The sequence below is a fragment of the Gymnodraco acuticeps genome, unplaced genomic scaffold, assembly GCF_902827175.1.
Source record: "Gymnodraco acuticeps unplaced genomic scaffold, fGymAcu1.1, whole genome shotgun sequence".
In the NCBI taxonomy this organism is placed as follows: Eukaryota; Metazoa; Chordata; class Actinopteri; order Perciformes; family Bathydraconidae; genus Gymnodraco; species Gymnodraco acuticeps.
The window spans coordinates 792,257-816,644 of NW_022990004.1; the positions used below are offsets into that span (position 1 = coordinate 792,257).

At 43.9% G+C, this 24,388-nt stretch overlaps 1 protein-coding gene and 1 long non-coding RNA gene across 6 annotated transcripts in view; one reads left to right on the forward strand and one right to left on the reverse strand.

Annotated features, from left to right (window-relative positions):
* The window catches only part of rtel1 (regulator of telomere elongation helicase 1), a 53,167-nt gene that overhangs the window by 17,169 nt on the left and 11,610 nt on the right, over nucleotides 1-24,388 (reverse strand). For all 5 annotated transcript variants that reach the window (XM_034213007.1, XM_034213006.1, XM_034213005.1 and 2 more), the window contains 12 exons: nucleotides 21,919-22,016; nucleotides 21,629-21,684; nucleotides 19,432-19,503; nucleotides 19,248-19,341; nucleotides 18,714-18,846; nucleotides 16,605-16,718; nucleotides 3,721-3,761; nucleotides 3,473-3,558; nucleotides 3,282-3,359; nucleotides 3,050-3,127; nucleotides 1,770-1,916; nucleotides 111-226 (listed from right to left, as the gene is read on the reverse strand). In XM_034213007.1, the coding sequence (XP_034068898.1) occupies nucleotides 111-226; nucleotides 1,770-1,916; nucleotides 3,050-3,127; nucleotides 3,282-3,359; nucleotides 3,473-3,558; nucleotides 3,721-3,761; nucleotides 16,605-16,718; nucleotides 18,714-18,846; nucleotides 19,248-19,341; nucleotides 19,432-19,503; nucleotides 21,629-21,684; nucleotides 21,919-22,016 (1,113 nt within the window). The remainder of the gene's footprint in view (nucleotides 1-110; nucleotides 227-1,769; nucleotides 1,917-3,049; nucleotides 3,128-3,281; nucleotides 3,360-3,472; nucleotides 3,559-3,720; nucleotides 3,762-16,604; nucleotides 16,719-18,713; nucleotides 18,847-19,247; nucleotides 19,342-19,431; nucleotides 19,504-21,628; nucleotides 21,685-21,918; nucleotides 22,017-24,388) is intronic.
* LOC117544175 lies at nucleotides 125-3,315 on the forward strand. The gene is made up of 3 exons (XR_004568655.1): nucleotides 125-223; nucleotides 1,781-1,887; nucleotides 3,016-3,315. It is a non-coding gene; the product is annotated as an uncharacterized LOC117544175 (long non-coding RNA).

Here is a 24,388-nt window from a genome sequence, read left to right on the forward strand (position 1 = left end):
CATTTTTACAAAATATTTCTTGATCTGCAGATTTCTTTTTCTTTTGATCAATCAACTAAATGAATGTTTTAGGTGTACAGATCGGCTGTGTTAAGTGATGTGTGTCTGACCTCTGATCACACAGCAGGATGGCTCCGTAGTCGTCCTTGTGGCGAATGACTCTGCCAATGGCCTGGTTCACAGCTCTGAAAGCCTGCTGGCTGTACCACTCCTGCCCAGACAGGTACTGACACACACACACACACACACACACACACACACACACACACACACACACACACACACACACACACACACACACACACACACACACACACACACACACACACACACACACACACACACACACACACACACACACACACACACACACACACACACACACACACACACACACACACACACACACACACACACACACACACACACACACACACACACACACACACACACACACACACACACACACACACACACACACACTTCAGTGAAACTCAATGCACTCTTCTAATATGAGAGTAACATGATAACAAAGGTATCCCAACTGTAGCTGTGAACATGACAGGATGTGTGATCACCTAGAAGAGCATCAGGACTGTTTGAGGCATATGATAGCTATGCGATTAACATGATGATTCAGCCTCTATGGAGATACAGTATGCATAATGACTGTCATGTTTATTGCTTACGTGGGCCTTAGCTAATCTGAACTACACATTGTATTTCATTTCATTCAAACCTTTATTTACCCAGGTGAATCCCATTGAGATCATTGATCTCTTTTTCAAGGGAGACCTGCTCAAGTAGTTTCACATGAAACATAAAAACATAAATAGAACAACAAAAGGACATCATACAGCATCATTTACATAATTATCCACATAAACAGGTACCAACAGCTTCCGATTGAGTAGCATCCAACCGAGCTTTAAAAACATTTAGTGGCACCAGATTGCTCAGTTTCCATTTAATTTACAGACTATTCCAAGACAGAGGAGCTGCGCATCTAAAAGCTGTCTTCCCTAAGACAGTCCTAGCAGTTGGCACATTTAATAAAACCACAGCATTCGATCTCAGGCAGTAGCCACTTACACTTTTCCGTGAGATCAGGGAGCAGATATAAGATGGAAGTTTCCCTAACATGGCTTTGTATATAAAAATGTACCAGTGACTGAGCCTCCGTACAGTTAGTGAAAGCAAACCAGCCCTTGCATACAGGGTACAGTGATGGGTTAATGCTTTACAGTTAGTAACACATCTTAGTGCACTGTGATACGCAGCATCTAACTTGACCAGGCAATTGGCAGGTGCATTCATATACATCAAATCACCATAGTCCAGCACAGGTAAAAAGGTCACAGAGCCTTTTCCTGGCCTCAAGCGAGAAACAGGACTTGTTCCTGTAGAAGAAACCTAGCCTAACCCTCAGCTTTTTAAGCAGGTTATTGACATGACGTTTAAAAGAGAGACAATCATCAAGCCAGATACCTAGGTATTTGTAACAGGTAACCACTTCAAGTTTCATTCCTTGCGTAGTTACAATATCTAAAACAGGCTCTGGTGTATACTGCTTTGAACCGGTATTTCTGCATCTTGTGACTGTAACACTCTCTTGTATAAAAGCATGTGAAGGACACTGTTCTGGGAACTATTTGTCCCATGCAACCTCTGTATGTGATGACTACTTCCATTCTTGCAAGGATAATAAATGCATGTATCCTAATATTGAAATTCAAGCCGGTGACGAGTAATATTTTTCTAACACTCACCTTCACCCCAGGAGCTTTCTTCCGACACATCTCATCCAGGAACTGCATCTTCAGGACGACTCGAGGGTCCATCCTCGGGGGGAAAGGAAGGCCAGTGATGACCACACCCCGACCAAAGGTGTCTGCAAAATCCAGACCCTCACTCGCCTGGCACAGGAACACATTTACAGACATGGTGTGCGTAGGGTGACCAGGTGTCCTGCTTTGTGCTGGACTGCACAGCATTTTATCAATTCCCCCATATCCCACAAATTGAGACAATGTCCCTAATTTGATTGACAGTTGCCCTTTTAAAACTTGGCTTTTTAGTCTCACTGCCAGCACTGTGAACCCAGAAATGTTGTTGTTGACCTTGAATGGATTCAGCATCCTTAATAACAACAGAACCACTCTAAAACTGTCCAAATCATTCAAATATTTGTTTTACTATTGGCGACATAAACTAAAATGCTAATTATAGCATAATATCCACAAATTATGCCAATTGCCCAACAAATTCAGGTTAGCATCCGGCAGTTTCTATGTGCTGGGGAGTGGGGACCCTACTATACATTTCTATCATAACACTTTAGGGTCCTCAACATGTCCAGGTTCACAACAGGACTCCATGAGCTGGCGAACAGGGTATTTATCCAGTGGCTGTTTAGAAAGCAACAGAGGGCAACGCACCATTAGCTGTGATGTCAATCAATCAACACATTTTGGAAATATATTCAACTATTGGAGGGCGATTCCCAGAGAGTTTTTAATGACGTTTTTTTCAATCACACATGCAGGTGAACACAATGTAATTCAACTCACATATTGCAAAAAACTCCATTCAAACCAGATAAATGTAAGTCTTTCACTTGCATTGTTTGTGCAAACAGTCCTGTGCATCGCAGTAACATGTCCTACATTGTCCCTCACAAACATACTCTTTGTCCCACATGTGGCCTGTTGGCACCTGGTCATAGGTGTGAGAGGGAAGTGTTTGTGTATACTTACTATATGTGATATGATGAAAATTACTCTATAAATCCATGTCAATATATAGGAATCTGTGCCTGACATATTCCTTTCAGAAATGAAAGGACTAGTGTTTATTATTAAAGCGGATTTATTGTCATTAACCATAGGTTACGATTTTAAAGTTTGTAGAAGACCATGGTACATTTATGTCAATATACACTGCATTTTATGAATAATGTGATGTCTGACCTTTAGAAGACTAAAATGATAAACTGGATTTTTCAAATCATTTCAGAATTTTTCCAGCTCTCCGGACTCATTGGCCTCACCTTTCCTCGGCACACAGCGAAAAAGCTTCCCCCTTTGGATGATGGATCATTGACTTTGTTGTAATATCCGTCCATAACCTGAGAATAGTAGGAGAGAAGAGATCAGCCCTCAAACTGACAGACCTGTAAAGAAATCTGTCAGGACCAGCTCAGGAGAAGTTGCTGCTTCTTCAAGGTTTCTTTGAGGAACCCTAGAAATACTCCTCTGAATATTTCAATAAAGCACACTCACCTCATTAAAGGTGCCCTTTCCTCTAGGTTCAACAAACATGGGCTTTACAGTCTCAATGCGATCTGCATGTCCGTTAGCCTGGGGGGGCACACACACTGAACATGATCTCACAAGGAAACACTCATTTCAGCTCTAACAATTAAAAACACAAATATAATAACAGTGAGAGGATGTTCTGAATTCCCACGTACTCTCCAGAAGTCCAGGGTTTTTTCCATCACAGAGAAGGATGGAAAGAACACCAGGAGGCCATGAGGAACCACTCGGCTCAGGTTAGCTGAGGAGAGAACACATCATGTGAGGATGAGGAATCCCATACTACGGGCACAAATACAAATGATGGGATTGCTATTATTTCTTTTTAAATAATATGTACCGTTTAAAGACATGCAAACAAGGATGGTGCTTAATAAATGTTGCCTATAGTGCTTAATCTTACCAACTGTTTTGCCTAAAGATGACATGTTTTCAGGAATAAATCTGTCACGGAATAAAAAAGAATTCATTTTATTTAGGTCACATTGTTCCAACAAGAAAGTCAATTATCTGGAGTAAAATTAATCACAGGAGCTACAGGAATAAAAACTGGATCTTGTGTCAGATTCAAGATTCAAGGGCTTTATTGTCATATGCACAGCTACAGTGTAGATATGCATTGAAAAGCTTAAAGGGGACCTATCATGCAAAATGCACCTTTGGACGTCTTTTATACATGAATATGTGTCCCCGGTGTTCCAGGGAACTCACCAAGTGTCAGAAAACACAACCTTCTCTATTTTCCTCCTTCGCCAAATCTCTAAAAAAGTGGCTGAAACGGATCTGAAAAAAACGGATCCAGATTTCAACACTTTCCTACGTCACAAAGAGACGTGCTCCGCTTATTGGTCAACTCTCCACCTATCAGGGGAATGAGCCACGGCCACGTGCATTGCCGGGATCAATACCAACCATCCGGGAGCAGGCCAGTGAGGACACATCCAATTTTGAAGCTGTAAGTTTTTATTTAGCGGTGTTTTTCCTGATAAAGCTATCTCTAGCTTGTAGTATGTAGCATGTAGCATGTAGCTTCACCGTATCAATGTCGCCTCAAACCCAAATAGTAATCGGTTAGGTGTTTATATGTTTTTGTAACATTTTATATTGTACGCTCCGCAGTCTTTGCTTTGTCTTTTATTTTAATTATCAGGCATTTGCTAACATGTTCAGACATACTGCCGTAATGGCGATCTGTGTGAAGGCTGTAAAGCCACGCCCTAGCCGATAACACAAGTATTTATTCTCCTATTTATTAGTATTTTGTATCCTCTAAAATCATATTGAGTAAGTTATAATAACAAACGTAATCTTCTGTAGGTAAGTGCCGTTTTTTTGCAGCGTTATATGTAAAAGCTTTTGTGATTGTAGTCTCTAAGAACGATCAGATCTGTAAGCTAAGCTACGCTAATGAGACATGCCGTTTTTTTGCAGCGTTATATGTAAAAGCTTTTGTGTGTTTACTTGTTTGCGCACATGAATATAAATGGGGGTGTGTGAGGATACAACACTGTGTGTATGTATGCGAGGGGGGACACACACCACGAGTAAAACGGAGCTAAAGCCCCGTTGGTATGTTGTTGTTGACAAGGCCTTACCTAGCAACAGGCTAATTAGTGGCTAGCACTCATTACAGTCAGTCTACTGAGCTCAGCCCCTCTCCAACACATCATCTGTATTGAGTCAGAAACACAGCATGCACGTTACGGTTCAAAACTAACTCAGATTGGAAAAGGCTAAGCAAAGAGCTTTGCTAAATAGAGAGTTTTAAGCCCCATCTTTTGGGATTTCAGACGATATTTATCCAAATAGTATTTTCTCATCCTGAATACTAAATTGAGATGATTTTGTTCTAACTATGTTTTCTTCTTTACAGGCCAGCACCTCACATACTTACTAATTAGTGACAATTTGTACATCCTTTGCTATTATTTACATTTTTTTTTTCTCATGGCGGAAATGAAAGACTGTACCTGGCAGCCCTGCACTACAATGAAAACGCTGAGCGTGCACAAGCCACTACATCCCCTGGAAACCCTCTGTATAAACTGCAGTTCCCAAAGGCCAGGAAGGGAGAATGCAGAGCAAAACCAGTAAAGACTGACCCCACATTCCGTAAGTGTTTAAAATATTTATTATACAACTATTTACAAATATAAAATTAGAAAGAACTTTCAGTTTTTTACATGCATATACTAATCTAAACCACATTTTTTGTTGTGCTTTTTTTTAACATTGCACAGGCTACGTGGCCAACTTGATGGACCTCATCTTCGACCAAGTCTTTGTGGACCCTGCACCATTATGAGCGACCTGACAGGGACGAGGTCATCGCCGGGTATGCTACACGGTTCAATTTGGCTGCTGTCTGAACCCAACATCGACATTTTGCGGATCAGGAAACTCCTGCCTCCTTGAGGACAACGCAGACCGGAATCACCACTCTGATCCTGCGTCCAAGGAAGCCCCAGCACCAGCTCACAAAGCTTCTGTAGGCTAGATACCTGTGACGCCTGAAATCATTAAAAAAAATATTTAGTGTAATTTATACAAAATACAAGTACATTTCGTTTTTTTTTTTATGGGTTCAAAGAACCGTTCATTTTGACAATAAAGTTCAGAGTTGATATCAAATGTGTCGTGATTATTCATGTTTGGATGGGTAAAGAATATTCTGATTTCAAAAGCATAAGGTTGTGTGTGGACTTTTTTTGTCGTACACATGGGTGTGTTATGCCATTGCTGTGTAATAATATATATATATATAATAGTACATGTACAATGAAAGATTGCATAAAGCCATATACACCAGTATTTATTTCCATGAACAATATTAGCATTCGTTTTACAATTTCAGTCAAAAGAAACAAACCACTCACTGCTCTATTTGCCTCAACTGTAGTCCACCATGTTCAGCTCTGTAAATATTCAATGCATTCTGCAGGGAGAACACATTCAGGCACACAGGCTCTAATCCAGGATGGTCCACCATACAGGTTATAGAGTCCTCAAGTTCCTGAATCCGTCTTGACACCTAGTGTGATAAAGATATATTGAATGACATGTTAAAAATGTATTCTCTAAACAGACAACTTAGTGAAGCTATCAAAAATGTTACCTGTGGTATCTCCATGCAGCACACATTCTCCGTTCAGAAGGCATCGTGGCGCAATTTGCACATGTACACCTGTAGAAAGAAGTCAATAACTGAGCTTTTAAAAACACATGAAACTACACACACTGCTGACAACTGAGGTGTTGTTGGAGTTATACTTTTTATCACCCTAAGTTATTGAACTTTCCAACGGTTGTTGCACGATGTTGGAAGAAAAGGACTGTAAACTATTAATAAACGCAATGAGGCCATTGTATATATGCTGAAAATATGAATGTCTCCCTTTATAAATATATATATGTATCGCTGTTTTTGCGTTACAAGCTCTAAGTTATAAACTGTACACATAGCATTCTTGCTAATTAGCCAAAATATGAACGGAATAAGTAGCAAGCATCGTAACAGAGTAAAATAAATAGGAACAACAGCTTGTCAACTAACCATTCAGAAACGTCCTGCTGCAACCGAGATGTTTCCACCTCCACCAAAACCTCCGCTGCTTCAGGGTCAGTCTCTGGATCAAATTGATAATACGCTTGAACACATGCATTGCTCTGAGATGACATGTTTATTCCACACTCGTAATCACAGCAAGCATGTTAACGTGACTCTCACCGGCTCATGCCCCCCTCTTCTGCAGGGGGCGTGGTCAGCTGCTGCTCAGAATTTTCAAAGACAGGCTTGGAAAAGAGCGAAAATGAGCGAAACGAGGCATGGCTAAAAAATGATCTGTTTGGTATTTTGAAAAATAAAATGTATAAATATACCTTATATAGGTATGGTCATACACTATATCATTTAAATATAGCATGATAGGTCTCCTTTAAGTCCAGAGCTCCTCCAACAATGCAACATAATATGACATAAAACAAATTGTAAAAGATGATTAAAATAGTGCAAGAAGAGTAGAATAGTGCAGGTTGCACCAATGTGCAAGTAATGCAGGTGAAGATAAAGTAAACTACATACATGTGAGTAAACAATGACAATAAGCCAAATCATGCAGAGAGTGTTGTAAGTGACCAAGTACATGCAGGAGTCCATACACATGTAAATAGAATAAGATATGGAGACCCGCCATGGCTGCCTGCTGCTGTCCTACCTGAGAGGCGCAGGAGGAAGACAAAGCGAGGGTCCCGGGCCGGGCTGCTAGCAAGGCTGAGGAAACGTGAAAACCGACCCCCTCTTCCGAGTATTCTTCTGGCTAATGTTCAATCGATGGAAAATAAGCTAGATGAACTCAGAAGCAGGATTGCTTTTCAACGGGACATTAAGAACTGTAACATGTTCATTTTCACGGAGACTTGGCTCAACTCCGCCATTGTTCCTGACGGCTTCTCTATATTTCGCCAGGATCGGACTGCTAATTCAGAGAGAAGCAAGGGAGGTGGTGTGTGTGTCATGATTAACAATGACTGGTGCACAGATGTGGAGATTATTTATTTCGGACTGTTCCCCTCATTTAGAGCACCTCATGATCACATGCCGGGCTTTTCATTTGCCAAGAGAATTTTCATCCGTTGTGATTACAGCTGTGTACATTCCGCTACCCTGACAACAACACAGCACTGGGCGAGCTGTTTGGAGTGATTGACAGGACGGAGACTTCACGACCAGAGGCGGCGTTGGTTGTGGCCGGGGATTTTAACACCGCCAATATGAAGAAAGTTCTGCCGCGATACTTTCAACACATCAGCTGCCCGACGCGTGGCGGAAATACACTGGACCATGTTTATTCCCCTTGTCGACATGGATATAAGGCTCTCCCTCGCCCTCCCTTCGACAAATCAGACCACATCTCTCTGCTGCTGCTGCTGCTGCTGCTTACAAGCAGAAACTTAAACGGGACAGACCGGTGACACGGACTGTACAGTGATGGAGTGAGGAGTCAGACTCAGCTCTGCAGCACTGCTTCGAATCTACGGAGTGGAGTGTGTTTGAGGACAATAACAGCAACACACACACGGTCATCTGCTACATTGGGAAATGCATCGATGACGTGGTACCGAAGGTTTCTGTACGAACATTCCCAAATCAAAAGCCCTGGATAAACGGCGAGGTGCGTGGCAAACTGGAAGCACGCACCATCGCGCACAGAGCTGGAGATTTGGAGGAGTACAGGAAATGATATCCGTAGAGCAATCAACAGCGCAAAGAGACAGTACAGAGACAAGGTGGAGTCTGACTTCAAAGGCTGTAACACCCAGAACATGTGGGCGGGACTAAGAACAATGACAGACTACAAAGGAGCAGCGGGGGGTGCTGCGGGAGTGTCTGCGTGCGCATCTCTCCCAGATGAGCTGAACAGTTTTTTTTTGCAGGATTTGAGAGCAGCCAGGCTGTAGAGACACAGGAGGACCAGGAGCCCTGCCCTTTTGTTTTAGTCAGGGCAGATGTGTGCAAATCCTTTAAAAGGGTTAACCCACACAACCCACATTTTAGTCCTTTTCATTCATTCTACAGGTGCACCATAGAGGATCCTGACCTTCTACAGGTGCACCATAGAGAGGATCATGACCTTCTACAGGTGCACCATAGAGAGGATCCTGACCTTCTACAGGTGCTCCATAGAGAGCATCCTGACCTTCTACAGGTGCACCATAGAGAGGATCCTGACCTTCTACAGGTGCACCATAGAGAGGATCCTGACCTTCTACAGGTGCACCATAGAGAGGATCCTGACCTTCTACAGGAGCTCCATAGAGAGGATCCTGACCTTCTACAGGTGCTCCATAGAGGATCCTGACCTTCTACAGGTGCACCATAGAGGATCCTGACCTTCTACAGGTGCACCATAGAGGATCCTGACCTTCTACAGGTGCACCATAGAGGATCCTGACCTTCTACAGGTGCACCATAGAGAGGATCCTGACCTTCTACAGGTGCACCATAGAGGATCCTGACCTTCTACAGGTGCACCATAGAGGATCCTGACCTTCTACAGGTGCTCCATAGAGGATCCTGACCTTCTACAGGTGCTCCATAGAGGATCCTGACCTTCTACAGGTGCACCATAGAGGATCCTGACCTTCTACAGGTGCACCATAGAGGATCCTGACCTTCTACAGGTGCACCATAGAGGATCCTGACCTTCTACAGGTGCACCATAGAGGATCCTGACCTTCTACAGGTGCACCATAGAGGATCCTGACCTTCTACAGGTGCACCATAGAGGATCCTGACCTTCTACAGGTGCACCATAGAGAGGATCCTGACCTTCTACAGGTGCTCCATAGAGGATCCTGACCTTCTACAGGTGCACCATAGAGAGGATCCTGACCTTCTACAGGTGCTCCATAGAGGATCCTGACCTTCTACAGGTGCACCATAGAGAGGATCCTGACCTTCTACAGGTGCTCCATAGAGAGGATCCTGACCTTCTACAGGTGCTCCATAGAGGATCCTGACCTTCTACAGGTGCACCATAGAGGATCCTGACCTTCTACAGGTGCACCATAGAGGATCCTGACCTTCTACAGGTGCACCATAGAGGATCCTGACCTTCTACAGGTGCACCATAGAGGATCCTGACCTTCTACAGGTGCACCATAGAGAGGATCCTGACCTTCTACAGGTGCACCATAGAGAGGATCCTGACCTTCTACAGGTGCTCCATAGAGAGCATCCTGACCTTCTACAGGTGCACCATAGAGAGCATCCTGACCTTCTACAGGTGCACCATAGAGAGCATCCTGATCTTCTACAGGTGCACCAGAGAGAGCATCCTGACCTTCTACAGGTGCACCATAGAGGATCCTGACCTTCTACAGGTGCACCATAGAGAGGATCCTGACCTTCTACAGGTGCACCATAGAGAGGATCCTGACCTTCTACAGGTGCACCATAGAGGATCCTGACCTTCTACAGGTGCACCATAGAGAGGATCCTGACCTTCTACAGGTGCACCATAGAGAGCATCCTTACCTTCTACAGGTGCACCATAGAGAGGATCCTGACCTTCTACAGGTGCACCAGAGAGAGGATCCTGACCTTCTACAGGTGCACCATAGAGAGGATCCTGACCTTCTACAGGTGCACCAGAGAGAGCATCCTGACCTTCTACAGGTGCACCATAGAGAGGATCCTGACCTTCTACAGGTGCACCATAGAGAGGATCCTGACCTTCTACAGGTGCACCAGAGAGAGCATCCTGACCTTCTACAGGTGCACCATAGAGAGCATCCTGACCTTCTACAGGTGCACCATAGAGGATCCTGACCTTCTACAGGTGCTCCATAGAGAGCATCCTGACCTTCTACAGGTGCACCATAGAGAGGATCCTTACCTTCTACAGGTGCTCCATAGAGAGCATCCTGACCTTCTACAGGTGCTCCATAGAGAGCATCCTGACCTTCTACAGGTGCTCCATAGAGAGCATCCTGACCTTCTACAGGTGCTCCATAGAGAGCATCCTGACCTTCTACAGGTGCACCATAGAGAGGATCCTGACCTTCTACAGGTGCACCATAGAGAGCATCCTGACTTTCTACAGGTGCACCATAGAGAGCATCCTGACCTTCTACAGGTGCTCCATAGAGAGGATCCTGACCTTCTACAGGTGCACCATAGAGGATCCTGACCTTCTACAGGTGCACCTTAGAGAGGATCCTGACCTTCTACAGGTGCTCCATAGAGAGCATCCTGACCTTCTACAGGTGCACCATAGAGAGCATCCTGACCTTCTACAGGTGCACCATAGAGGATCCTGACCTTCTACAGGTGCACCATAGAGTGGATCCTGACCTTCCACAGGTGCACCATAGAGAGGATCCTGACCTTCTACAGGTGCACCATAGAGAGCATCCTGACCTTCTACAGGTGCACCATAGAGAGCATCCTGACCTTCTACAGGTGCACCATAGAGAGGATCCTGACCTTCTACAGGTGCACCATAGAGAGCATCCTGACCTTCTACAGGTGCACCATAGAGAGGATCCTGACCTTCTACAGGTGCTCCATAGAGAGCATCCTGACCTTCTTCAGGTGCACCATAGAGAGGATCCTGACCTTCTACAGGTGCTCCATAGAGAGCATCCTGACCTTCTACAGGTGCACCATAGAGAGGATCCTGACCTTCTACAGGTGCACCATAGAGAGGATCCTGACCTTCTACAGGTGCACCATAGAGAGCATCCTTACCTTCTACAGGTGCACCATAGAGAGGATCCTGACCTTCTACATGTGCTCCATAGAGAGCATCCTTACCTTCTACAGGTGCACCATAGAGAGCATCCTGACCTTCTACAGGTGCACCATAGAGAGCATCCTGACCTTCTACAGGTGCACCATAGAGAGGATCCTGACCTTCTACAGGTGCTCCATAGAGAGGATCCTGACCTTCTACAGGTGCACCATAGAGAGGATCCTGACCTTCTACAGGTGCACCATAGAGAGGATCCTGACCTTCTACAGGTGCACCATAGAGAGGATCCTGACCTTCTACAGGTGCACCATAGAGAGGATCCTGACCTTCTACAGGTGCACCATAGAGAGGATCCTGACCTTCTACAGGTGCACCATAGAGAGCATCCTGACCTTCTACAGGTGCACCATAGAGAGGATCCTGACCTTCTACAGGTGCACCATAGAGAGGATCCTGACCTTCTACAGGTGCACCATAGAGAGCATCCTGACCTTCTACAGGTGCACCATAGAGAGCATCCTGACCTTATACAGGTGCACCATAGAGTGCATCCTGACCCTTCTACAGGTGCACCATAGAGAGGATCCTGACTTTCTACAGGTGCACCATAGAGAGGATCCTGACCTTCTACAGGTGCACCATAGAGAGCATCCTGACCTTCTACAGGTGCTCCATAGAGAGGATCCTGACCTTCTACAGGTGCACCATAGAGAGCATCCTGACCTTCTACAGGTGCACCATAGAGAGGATCCTGACCTTCTACAGGTGCACCATAGAGAGGATCCTGACCTTCTACAGGTGCTCCATAGAGAGCATCCTGACCTTCTACAGGTGCACCATAGAGAGGATCCTGACCTTCTACAGGTGCACCATAGAGAGCATCCTGACCTTCTACAGGTGCTCCATAGAGAGGATCCTGACCTTCTACAGGTGCTCCATAGAGAGGATCCTGACCTTCTACAGGTGCACCATAGAGAGGATCCTGACCTTCTACAGGTGCACCATAGAGAGGATCCTGACCTTCTACAGGTGCACCATAGAGAGCATCCTGACCTTCTACAGGTGCACCATAGAGAGCATCCTGACCTTCTACAGGTGCACCATAGAGAGGATCCTGACCTTCTACAGGTGCACCATAGAGAGGATCCTGACCTTCTACAGGTGCTCCATAGAGAGGATCCTGACCTTCTACAGGTGCACCATAGAGAGGATCCTGACCTTCTACAGGTGCACCATAGAGAGCATCCTGACCTTCTACAGGTGCTCCATAGAGAGGATCCTGACCTTCTACAGGTGCTCCATAGAGAGGATCCTGACCTTCTACAGGTGCACCATAGAGAGGATCCTGACCTTCTACAGGTGCACCATAGAGAGGATCCTGACCTTCTACAGGTGCACCATAGAGAGCATCCTGACCTTCTACAGGTGCACCATAGAGAGGATCCTGACCTTCTACAGGTGCACCATAGAGAGGATCCTGACCTTCTACAGGTGCACCATAGAGAGCATCCTGACCTTCTACAGGTGCTCCATAGAGAGGATCCTGACCTTCTACAGGTGCACCATAGAGTGCATCCTGACCTTCTACAGGTGCACCATAGAGAGGATCCTGACTTTCTACAGGTGCACCATAGAGAGGATCCTGACCTTCTACAGGTGCACCATAGAGAGCATCCTGACCTTCTACAGGTGCTCCATAGAGAGGATCCTGACCTTCTACAGGTGCACCATAGAGAGCATCCTGACCTTCTACAGGTGCACCATAGAGAGGATCCTGACCTTCTACAGGTGCACCATAGAGAGGATCCTGACCTTCTACAGGTGCTCCATAGAGAGCATCCTGACCTTCTACAGGTGCACCATAGAGAGGATCCTGACCTTCTACAGGTGCACCATAGAGAGCATCCTGACCTTCTACAGGTGCTCCATAGAGAGGATTCCTGACCTTCTACAGGTGCTCCATAGAGAGGATCCTGACCTTCTACAGGTGCACCATAGAGAGGATCCTGACCTTCTACAGGTGCACCATAGAGAGGATCCTGACCTTCTACAGGTGCTCCATAGAGAGGATCCTGACCTTCTACAGGTGCACCATAGAGAGGATCCTGACCTTCTACAGGTGCACCATAGAGAGGATCCTGACCTTCTACAGGTGCACCATAGAGAGCATCCTGACCTTCTACAGGTGCACCATAGAGAGCATCCTGACCTTCTACAGGTGCACCATAGAGAGGATCCTGACCTTCTACAGGTGCACCATAGAGAGGATCCTGACCTTCTACAGGTGCTCCATAGAGAGCATCCTTACCTTCTACAGGTGCACCATAGAGAGGATCCTGACCTTCTACATGTGCTCCATAGAGAGCATCCTGACCTTCTACAGGTGCACCATAGAGAGGATCCTGACCTTCTACAGGTGCTCCATAGAGAGCATCCTGACCTTCTACAGGTGCACCATAGAGAGCATCCTGACCTTCTACAGGTGCACCATAGAGAGGATCCTGACCTTCTAAAGGTGCACCATAGAGAGGATCCTGACCTTCTACAGGTGCACCATAGAGAGGATCCTGACCTTCTACAGGTGCACCATAGAGAGCATCCTGACCTTCTACAGGTGCACCATAGAGAGGATCCTGACCTTCTACAGGTGCACCATAGAGAGGATCCTGACCTTCTACAGGTGCACCATAGAGAGCATCCTGACCTTCTACAGGTGCACCATAGAGAGCATCCTGACCTTCTACAGGTGCACCATAGAGTGCATCCTGACCTTCTACAGGTGCACCATAGAGAGGATCCTGACCTTCTACAGGTGCACCATAGAGAGGATCCTGACCTTCTACAGGTGCACCATAGAGAGCATCCTGACCTTCTACAGGTGCTCCATAGAGAGGATCCTGACCTTCTACAGGTGCACCATAGAGAGCATCCTGACCTTCTACAGGTGCACCATAGAGAGGATCCTGACCTTCTACAGGTGCTCCATAGAGAGCATCCTGACCTTCTACAGGTGCACCATAGAGAGGATCCTGACCTTCTACAGGTGCACCATAGAGAGCATCCTGACCTTCTACAGGTGCACCATAGAGAGGATCCTGACCTTCTACAGGTGCACCATAGAGAGCATCCTGACCTTCTACAGGTGCTCCATAGAGAGGATCCTGACCTTCTACAGGTGCTCCATAGAGAGCATCCTGACCTTCTACAGGTGCACCATAGAGAGGATCCTGACCTTCTACAGGTGCACCATAGAGAGGATCCTGACCTTCTACAGGTGCTCCATAGAGAGGATCCTGACCTTCTACAGGTGCACCATAGAGAGCATCCTGACCTTCTACAGGTGCACCATAGAGAGGATCCTGACCTTCTACAGGTGCACCATAGAGAGCATCCTGACCTTCTACAGGTGCACCATAGAGAGCATCCTGACCTTCTACAGGTGCACCATAGAGAGGATCCTGACCTTCTACAGGTGCACCATAGAGAGGATCCTGACCTTCTACAGGTGCTCCATAGAGAGGATCCTGACCTTCTACAGGTGCACCATAGAGAGGATCCTGACCTTCTACAGGTGCACCATAGAGAGCATCCTGACCTTCTACAGGTGCTCCATAGAGAGGATCCTGACCTTCTACAGGTGCACCATAGAGAGCATCCTGACCTTCTACAGGTGCTCCATAGAGAGCATCCTGACTTTCTACAGGTGCTCCATAGAGAGGATCCTGACCTTCTACAGGTGCACCATAGAGAGGATCCTGACCTTCTACAGGTGCACCATAGAGAGGATCCTGACCTTCTACAGGTGCACCATAGAGAGGATCCTGACCTTCTACAGGTGTACCATAGAGAGGATCCTGACCTTCTACAGGTGCTCCATAGAGAGGATCCTGACCTTCTACAGGTGCACCATAGAGAGGATCCTGACCTTCTACAGGTGCTCCATAGAGAGGATCCTGACCTTCTACAGGTGCACCATAGAGAGGATCCTGACCTTCTACAGGTGCACCATAGAGAGCATCCTGACCTTCTACAGGTGCTCCATAGAGAGGATCCTGACCTTCTACAGGTGCTCCATAGAGAGGATCCTGACCTTCTACAGGTGCACCATAGAGAGCATCCTGACCTTCTACAGGTGCTCCATAGAGAGCATCCTGACTTTCTACAGGTGCTCCATAGAGAGCATCCTGACCTTCTACAGGTGCACCATAGAGAGCATCCTGACCTTCTACAGGTGCTCCATAGAGAGGATCCTGACCTTCTACAGGTGCTCCATAGAGAGGATCCTGACCTTCTACAGGTGCTCCATAGAGAGGATCCTCACCTTCTACAGGTGCTCCATAGAGAGCATCCTGACCTTCTACAGGTGCTCCATAGAGAGGATCCTCACCTTCTACAGGTGCACCATAGAGAGGATCCTGACTGGCTGAAACCATCAGACTCAGGGACAGTTTCATCCTACAGGCCATAAGACTGTTAAACACCTGAACTTTTGAAACAACATCCATAACAGTCATCTGACTGCAACTTAGAAATTATTGATCTAATTTATCATATTCCAATCACTTGTATATAGACTCCTATTGCACTATTTTTCTTTTTGTATTTACTTGTACTGTTGGAGGAGCCTGTGACCAAAGATTTTCATCGACATAACTACACTGTAGCTATGTACGTATGACAAATAAAAGCCTTGAGCCTTGAGATATACAAGAACAGAATGTAAAATTAAATATTGTACAGTAAAATGAAATACTGTTTATTGTAGACATAAGATATTGTCGGTGTATGAAGAGATGAATTATGTTATGTAAAAGTTAAGAAATAAAGGTTCAGAATGGGAAACAAACCAAAAGGAAAGAGAAGACATGAATGGTTGACTTCTATTCTAATAAATATCAAACTTTAAAATGACTTGTATCTTGGCAGACACACTCGTAAAAAAAATACAAACAAAAATAGTTTTGCAGCTGTGGTTGTTGATGGGACTTGTTTTAAATCACTAAAGTATGAGGCCTATCTGTAGAATACGAACCTTCTAGCAAACGCTGAGCTGAGCTGCTCTCCATCCGGGCCGCGCTCGATGACGCTCACAAAGATCTGGTCCCGCTCGATCACATGACTGTTCTCCAGACTCACAGGGAACTTTCTACACCAACAAAACACTTTGGGATCAACACCAGTGTACTATATACCTATATATTAAAACTAGGGCTGTCAAGTTAACGCGTTAAAAAAAAATTAACGCCACTAATTATTTTAACGCGATTAACGCATGTGTATTTATTTTCGAGTTTAAAATACCATCTACAAGCTGATGCTGACAGCCCCGCTCCTGCCGCCCGCTTGTGGCAGACCACACTTCCACGCTCACCGGCAGGCACCGACTGGCTGTTGGGAGGACCGGGAGGGTGTGTGTATGTGTGGCCCGAGCGAGCGAGAGAGAGACCTTACGTGCATTGTTGTTGTTAGCATCTGGTGCTAGCTAGCTGCGCTAACGGATATAAGGAGCTGTTTAAATGAAAACAGAGGAGCGACATTTCGCCACAACTGCGCCGAGCACTTGACTTTATGCAGGAAGCCAGACAGTGGGACATTGTACGAGAAGTCAGCACACTCAGCACGGGTAGTGCGCAACATGATTGCAGCGTCCAGGCAGCTCCGGTTCGAGCATATGCCTTGAGTTGCACATAGCTCCAACAATCCATCACACACACACACACACACACACACACACACACACACACACACAACACACACACACACACACACACACACACACACACACACACACACACACACACACACACACACACACACACACACACACACACACACACACACACACACACACACACACACACACACACACACACCACACACACACACACACACACACACACACACACACACACACACACACACACACACACACACACACACACACACACACACACACACACACACACACACACACACACACACACACACACACACACACACACTTTGTATTGTATTATTGTATGAGAGAGGTTCCAGGTTGAATTGAGGCGAATATTTGTAATGTTCAGAAGTTGTTGTGTTTAGTATTCATGAGAATATTTGTCATTGTTCAAATGATAATAAACATTTGCATAAAGCATATTTGTCCACTCATATGTTGATAAGAGTATTAAAAACTTGAAAAATATTCCTCTAAGGTACATTTAGAACAGATCAAAAATGTGCGATTAATTTGCGATTAATCGTGATTAACTATTTTAATCGACTGACAGCCCTAATTAAAACATTTCCCAATTTGAGATTAACAAAGTATATCTTATCTTTTACCTGATGATAACAACAACATGAACATATCCAGGGTTTGATTTAAAGTGCTTGAGAGAAACTTTCCTGATTACTTTTATGTAAGGCGTTTACATTTATAATAAAAAATAAAAAATAATTGGCCAAAAAACCTTGTTAACGCGATCTCTGAAGTCAGTGGTAAGGCCCATCATGCACTACTGTTCGTAAAATGCAGAGGTGGGAAGTACTTAAGTACATTTACTCAAGAACTGTACTTAAAGGTCCCATGTCATGGCCATTTCTACTGATCATAATTCCATTGTTGAGGTCTACTAGAATAGATTTACATTGTTCAATGTTCCAAACTCACATTGGTTTCTCATACAGCATCTCTGTATAGTATGTGCATTCACTCTCTGTCCTAAACGGCTTGTTGGAGCTCCTGCCCCCCCCCCCCCCCCCCTCGGAAAAGAATGACATGGGACCTTTAAGTAAAATGTTGAGGTACTTGTACTTAAATTGAGTATTTCCATCTAGTGCTACAAAAGATTCAAATTATTTAAATATTGAACAAAAAGTCAATCAGAACTGTGTTTGTCTACAACAGTAAAATGCTACTTGATGCAACAATATTATCTAGAAATGTCACATATATAAATGTAATATATAAAACAAACTAAAAGACACATTTTCCTGCCCAATGATTACTTCACATTTTTATACACCAAGTATATTTTGCTGATAATACTTTTAAGTAAAATGTTGAATGCAGGACTTTCATGTTTTGGTACTTTTACTCAAGTGAAGCATCTGAATACTTCCATCACCTCTGCTTTGAGGAGCAACGGGTACTTACATCCTCATCTCAGAGGTGAAGGAGGAGAGAGGGGAGAGGGTCCCGCTGGTCAGAATGATGCAGCGGACCCCTTGATCCACCAGGCTCTGCATGCTGTAGCCCGGAGAGAAGCACCAGTAACTCAAGATGTTGCCTACAGGGCGCAGAGACACATTTATTTAAGATTTACAAAGAATATAGGCAGATAGGCGAGCAAAGGTAACGACAAACTAAACCATTTCACAGCAAATTTGCTCAGGGTGTTTTATTACCTTGATTCTTTGAAATTTGGAATTCATAATTCAATTATTTTAGCTAAATATTTCCCCACATTTAATGATATTAAATCATATTGTTGTATAATATGAAATTATACAACATTTTTATAAAATTGTGCAAACGTAAAAAAGCCTAACCATTTACATTTCTAAACAACTTAATTCCTGAGTCACCACCCTCCGTTTTGAGCTAATGTACTGAATACTGATGTTTATGTGACTTTGTATGATGTATTGCAATAATTATTGAATAAAGTTGAACAAATAAAAATAAAACCTTGTTTCTTTGATGATGATGATGATGATGATGAAGCCCAGACATCCATGCTCTGGTTTTTCTTCTGATGGCTGGTGTCTTGATGGATATGAACCTGAGCCAAACACACAGATATGAGGGCTGACATCACTGTGTACATATCTAACACGTGCGAGGACATGCAAATCTTTGAATGAACGCGCACCTTAAAATGAGCCGTGTTGGTCTCCATCTGCTGCTGTTTCTCCTTTTCTGATGGTTCCCCACAGAACACCAGCTACAAGAGACAAAATGATTGTAGCTATAGCAAAGTAATCGTGTGTTCCATCGTTTTGGTATAATGTGCAGTTTACAGCAGCTCATTTTGTGAAGTATGCTCATTTGTGCAGGTGTTCACAGAGTCAATGAGAACAGGTTTTATATTCAGTCACGATGATACAAAACCTGACAATCTCATTATGGTGACAACAGTACAGGAAGCTCAAATTGGACTGACTAACACAAAAAATAAACCACTAACTGTTACATGTTTCTTTGTGTACAGATCAGACAAAAACATGCTTGTCAGTGACAGTGGCGAGCCGTGACTTTTATACCTAGGCCCTCTGACCCCCACCCCTTCCCTCAAAAAAATTAAAATAAAAGAGTTATTACGTCACAGCGTATACTTCAGCGGAATATCAAAACAACGGCCCGGGGTGCAAAACGCACCAATGAAAGCAACCCTCTACCACACAAAACAACACCTGTAAATAACCCTATTTGTGTTCTTTGAAATTGAAAAGGATATTGCATTATGTTTATTACTTTTGTTGCAGTTGTATGTCTTAAGTGTAATTTGGCATGCTTTTATTTTGAAGATGAGTTCATGCTGTTGACAGGAAGTTGTTGTTGCTATGGAAACAAGAAAAGTTTCACAGCGGGCAGAACTTGTCATAAAGTCCGCGATAATAAAGCCCACCCATTTAGAGGGAAGATATGATTGGTCAATTGTACTGTCATTTGACATTACTCTCTCGTTCAGTTACTATAGCGCAGTGGCGAGCAGGGCTCTCTAGGCCCTCTCTGATGGCCTAAGATATTCTACAAAATAATATTTTAAAATGTATTTTAATATATATTTTTTAAATATTTTTTTTGTTATATTCTTCATTAGTTTTACCAAAAGAACTGGATTTAATTGTATTTAAAATAACATTTCCAAAGAAATAAATCCTTCGAATCTGCCTATTCAATTTCTGTTTGAATGTGAAGGGTTAAATGAAAGAAGCTGCTTTAGCCGTCTCCGCGAGTTATGTGAAGATAGGAGAGCTTGGTGGTCCTGCTGTAAATTCACAGAGGGCCAGCTATAGTAACTCAACGAGAGAGTAATTAGTGCGAATGCTGTTTACAGCTGTTTTTCTCTCTCTCTCTCTCTCTCTCTCTCTCTCTCTCTCTCTCTCTCTGACACACACCGATGATGATGATGAATGTTCAAGAGAAGAGAGAGAGGGCGATCAAGAGAAGAGAGAGAGGGCGATCAAGAGAAGAGAGAGGGCGATCAAGAGAAGAGAGAGGGCGTTCAAGAGAAGAGAGAGAGGCCGAGCAAGAGAAGAGAGAGAGAAGAGAGAGAGGGTGAGCAAGAGAAGAGAGAGAGTAATGTAACCTCCTAATGTAATGTATAACTCCTATGAAAATGTGCTAACAGTCCAGCCTTGAAGACATCTACGGGACAGTTTTGAGATTTCTTCAAATGTCGTTGCCATGGCAACACAATGCTCACCATGAAACACGGTTTTCTCATAACTTCAGTGAAAATGCTCGAAATGGCCCAAAACTTCACAGGTTTGGTAACGATGCAGCCATCAACACATCTAAGCGTATTATGGGATGTCATCGAATGCCGTTGCCATGGCGACAGATCATTCACCATCAAGTTAGTTCAAAAGTTTCCCAAGCCTTTTTACTTTCTTTTCTCATCTTAATACAAATTCATTCACTACTACTTACATCTGATATTTAACTCCTTCAGCCTATTTTCAGCTGCAGAAACCATTCAACTATTACATTATTCAGCTATTTCAGGACATCAAGGCTATACATGTTGTTGTTTATACCTTTTTTTAAACCTTTTCTTTGAAATATTAAGCTTTTTCTGCATTTTTTAGCTAAAAGCAGCTACCATTCAGCTAATAACACATTCAGCTTTTTCTGCATTTTCAGCTAAATTCAGCCATAAATGTTCACAGTTTACAGCATTCGCACGCATTTTCTGCAGGAAATGCATTTTCTAGTGTCAAATTACAGTACAATTGAGGCCTTAAACATTAGCCTAGCATCTCAGGAACATCTCGCTCTCAGGAATACAGAGTGTGAAAAGTTTATTCTAGAAACTTTTACTATAACTTCACCATGTAGCACACCTGTATGATATTAGTCAGCTGCTGCAGTCCACTTGTGTTCACAAACACCCCCGGCTCTGAGGATAAAACATAACTCTTTGTTAGTGATACAAATGAATACACACATTATTTTGCATTGTAACAGAAACGGGGTGTGTGTGATATATACAGCTGAAGGTCTATAATTCTTACTTCTGTGTGAATGGAAATGAAACATCTACAAAATGTCCATCACATGGTGGACAGCAGAAAACGAAAGGTAAATCAAGTGACATGTGTTCAACAATAGAAAGTGATGAAGCCGTACTGACGTCCTGCGAGGTATCCAGTGATCTGCTCCAGAGCCTCCTGCACAGCCGTCTTGGAGCTGTAGGTCAGGTGGGCTCTCTCCAGCAGCTCATAGATGAAGCTGGACAGAGGACACTTCATTACAATCCAGAAACTGAGATAACTGAAGACATTTTACATGTTATCAGAGGTGGGAGAAGTACTCAGATCTTGTACTTAGGTAAAAGTAAAAGTCCTGCATTCAAAATATTACTCAAGTAAAAGTAGAAAAGTATTCTCATCAAAATATAGTGAAAGTAGCAACAGTAAAAGTAGTCGTTGTGCAGATTGGTCCATTTCAGAATAATATATATGATATGTTTTATAATGATTGATCATGAAAGTGTTCTCAAAGCTGGGCTCAGAACAGTCTCATAATACACACATGCGCACAGAAGGATTCACACTTGTATTTCATGATCTGCAAAAGGATTCACACTTGTATTTCCGGATCCACACTTGTGTTTTTCAATGCACACACAAATGTATTCCGTTTCATATACATGTAAATAAAATCCAAATACAGAAAAAAGTTGTACATATGTATTTTTGATCCTCACATATTTGTTTTCCGTTGAAATCCCCTGAACCTGCAAACACAAACAGCTTTCTGTGCACGGATCGCTGTGCATTCGTGTGTGGGTTTTTTGAGACTCCCCTGACGGTCAGCCGATTCGTACTTGTAATTATTTCTATCTATAGCCAATCAGATGTCTCCTCAATTCTAAGCCAATCACATGAGCGCGCCCCCACGAGGGTAGATTTCTTGCGTTCATGACGTAGCACTTCATGTACGCATTTTACGCAGTCCGGAGCTGACAGCTCCATGGAGCCTGCCTGCAGGCGCTAATCTCAGGACACCCTCCACTCTCAGTACAGCGCCACTTTCCGAACAGGAAATGCACGCAAATACAAGCCTTTATATTATTAAGGTACAGCGCCACTTTCCAAACCATTGATGAATGCTTGTGTACACAAAAACGGAAGGGAAACCCGTTTTAAATGTGTGTTTCCTGTATGGCGAATACAGCTGCATTATTGATGTCTGTATGAAGTTGTTGTGAGTGTGGAGGGAGCAGCTACAGGTTAGCTTAGCCTAATCGATCAGTGCATTACGAAGCCAGTGCTAGACAGTGACCTGTTAACGGGGGGGAGCCCCGCCGGTCATTATCGGCCGATATTCACTCTTAATAGTTTGATCGGTGCTCTCTATAAAGGCCGATCAGGAGAGCTGGATCTGATCGATATGGACATAAACGCGAGTGAAGTATAACCGGACGCGAGAGAGAGATCAGATCAGCTGCTGAGTCTGACGGAGACACGCAGCTCTGCATGATCACCTGATGCTCCGTCCTCTGTTTAGCGAGCTGACCGGACTGCGCAAAATGCGTATATGAAGTAATCTTACCCTCGTGGGGGCGCCCTCATGTGATTGGCTTAGAATGAAGGAGACATCTGATTGGCTATAGATAGAAAAAATTACAAGTACGAATCGGCTGACCGTCAGGGGAGTCTCAAAAAACCCACACACGAATGCAAAGCGATCCGTGCACAGAAAGCTGTTTGTGTTTGCAGGTTCAGGGGATTTAAACGGGAAACTAATAAGTGAGGATCAAAAATACATATATAAAACTTTTTTCTGTATTTGGATTTTATTTACATGTATATGAAACGGAATACATTTGTGTGTGCATTGAAAAACACAAGTGTGAATACGGAAATACAAGTTTGAATCCTTCTGTGTGCATGTGTGTATTATGAGACTGTTCTGAGCCCATACAGGGTAGCTTGTGGAACTAAAGGTGGAACTAAAGTCTGATTTAAAGGTCACCTATAATGCAATAGCATAGGTCTCAGATATATACAAAAATATAAAAAAACATGTCTATGAAGTGTTTTGGTCAAAAAACCAAACAGATCACCCATTCTAGCCATGCCTCATATCCCTCTATTTCTCTTCCTGTTCCAAAAGTGCTGATTCTGGGTATACACAGGTCTCTCTTGAGAATGAGACCCTGTGTCTCAATGAGATTTTCACCTGTATAAATAAAGGCTAAATACAAAAAGTTTAGCTGAAAAAAAAATAAAAATAAGAGGGGGCGGAGCCTTAGCGGCTCATGCGGAACCTGGCAGATACGGTCTAAAATGCTGCGGTGATGAAACGCAAGGATTATTAGATCAAGGATTATTAGATCAAGGATTATTAGATCAAGGATTATTAGATCAAGGATTATTAGATCAAGGATGGATGGATGGAGCTGAAGTAATAATAAAGGCTTTCTCTCTTGCCGGTTATACCACAAGGTGAGATCCTGCTTCTTCACACACATGCTCTGTGCAGTACAGGTTAGCTCTGAGTGTTAGCGATGCTAATGTAAACACCGACCATATTACGTCCAAAACAGTCGGGCATTGTTTCTGATAGCAACGTTTCTGATTGGCCCGTGGGTCCAC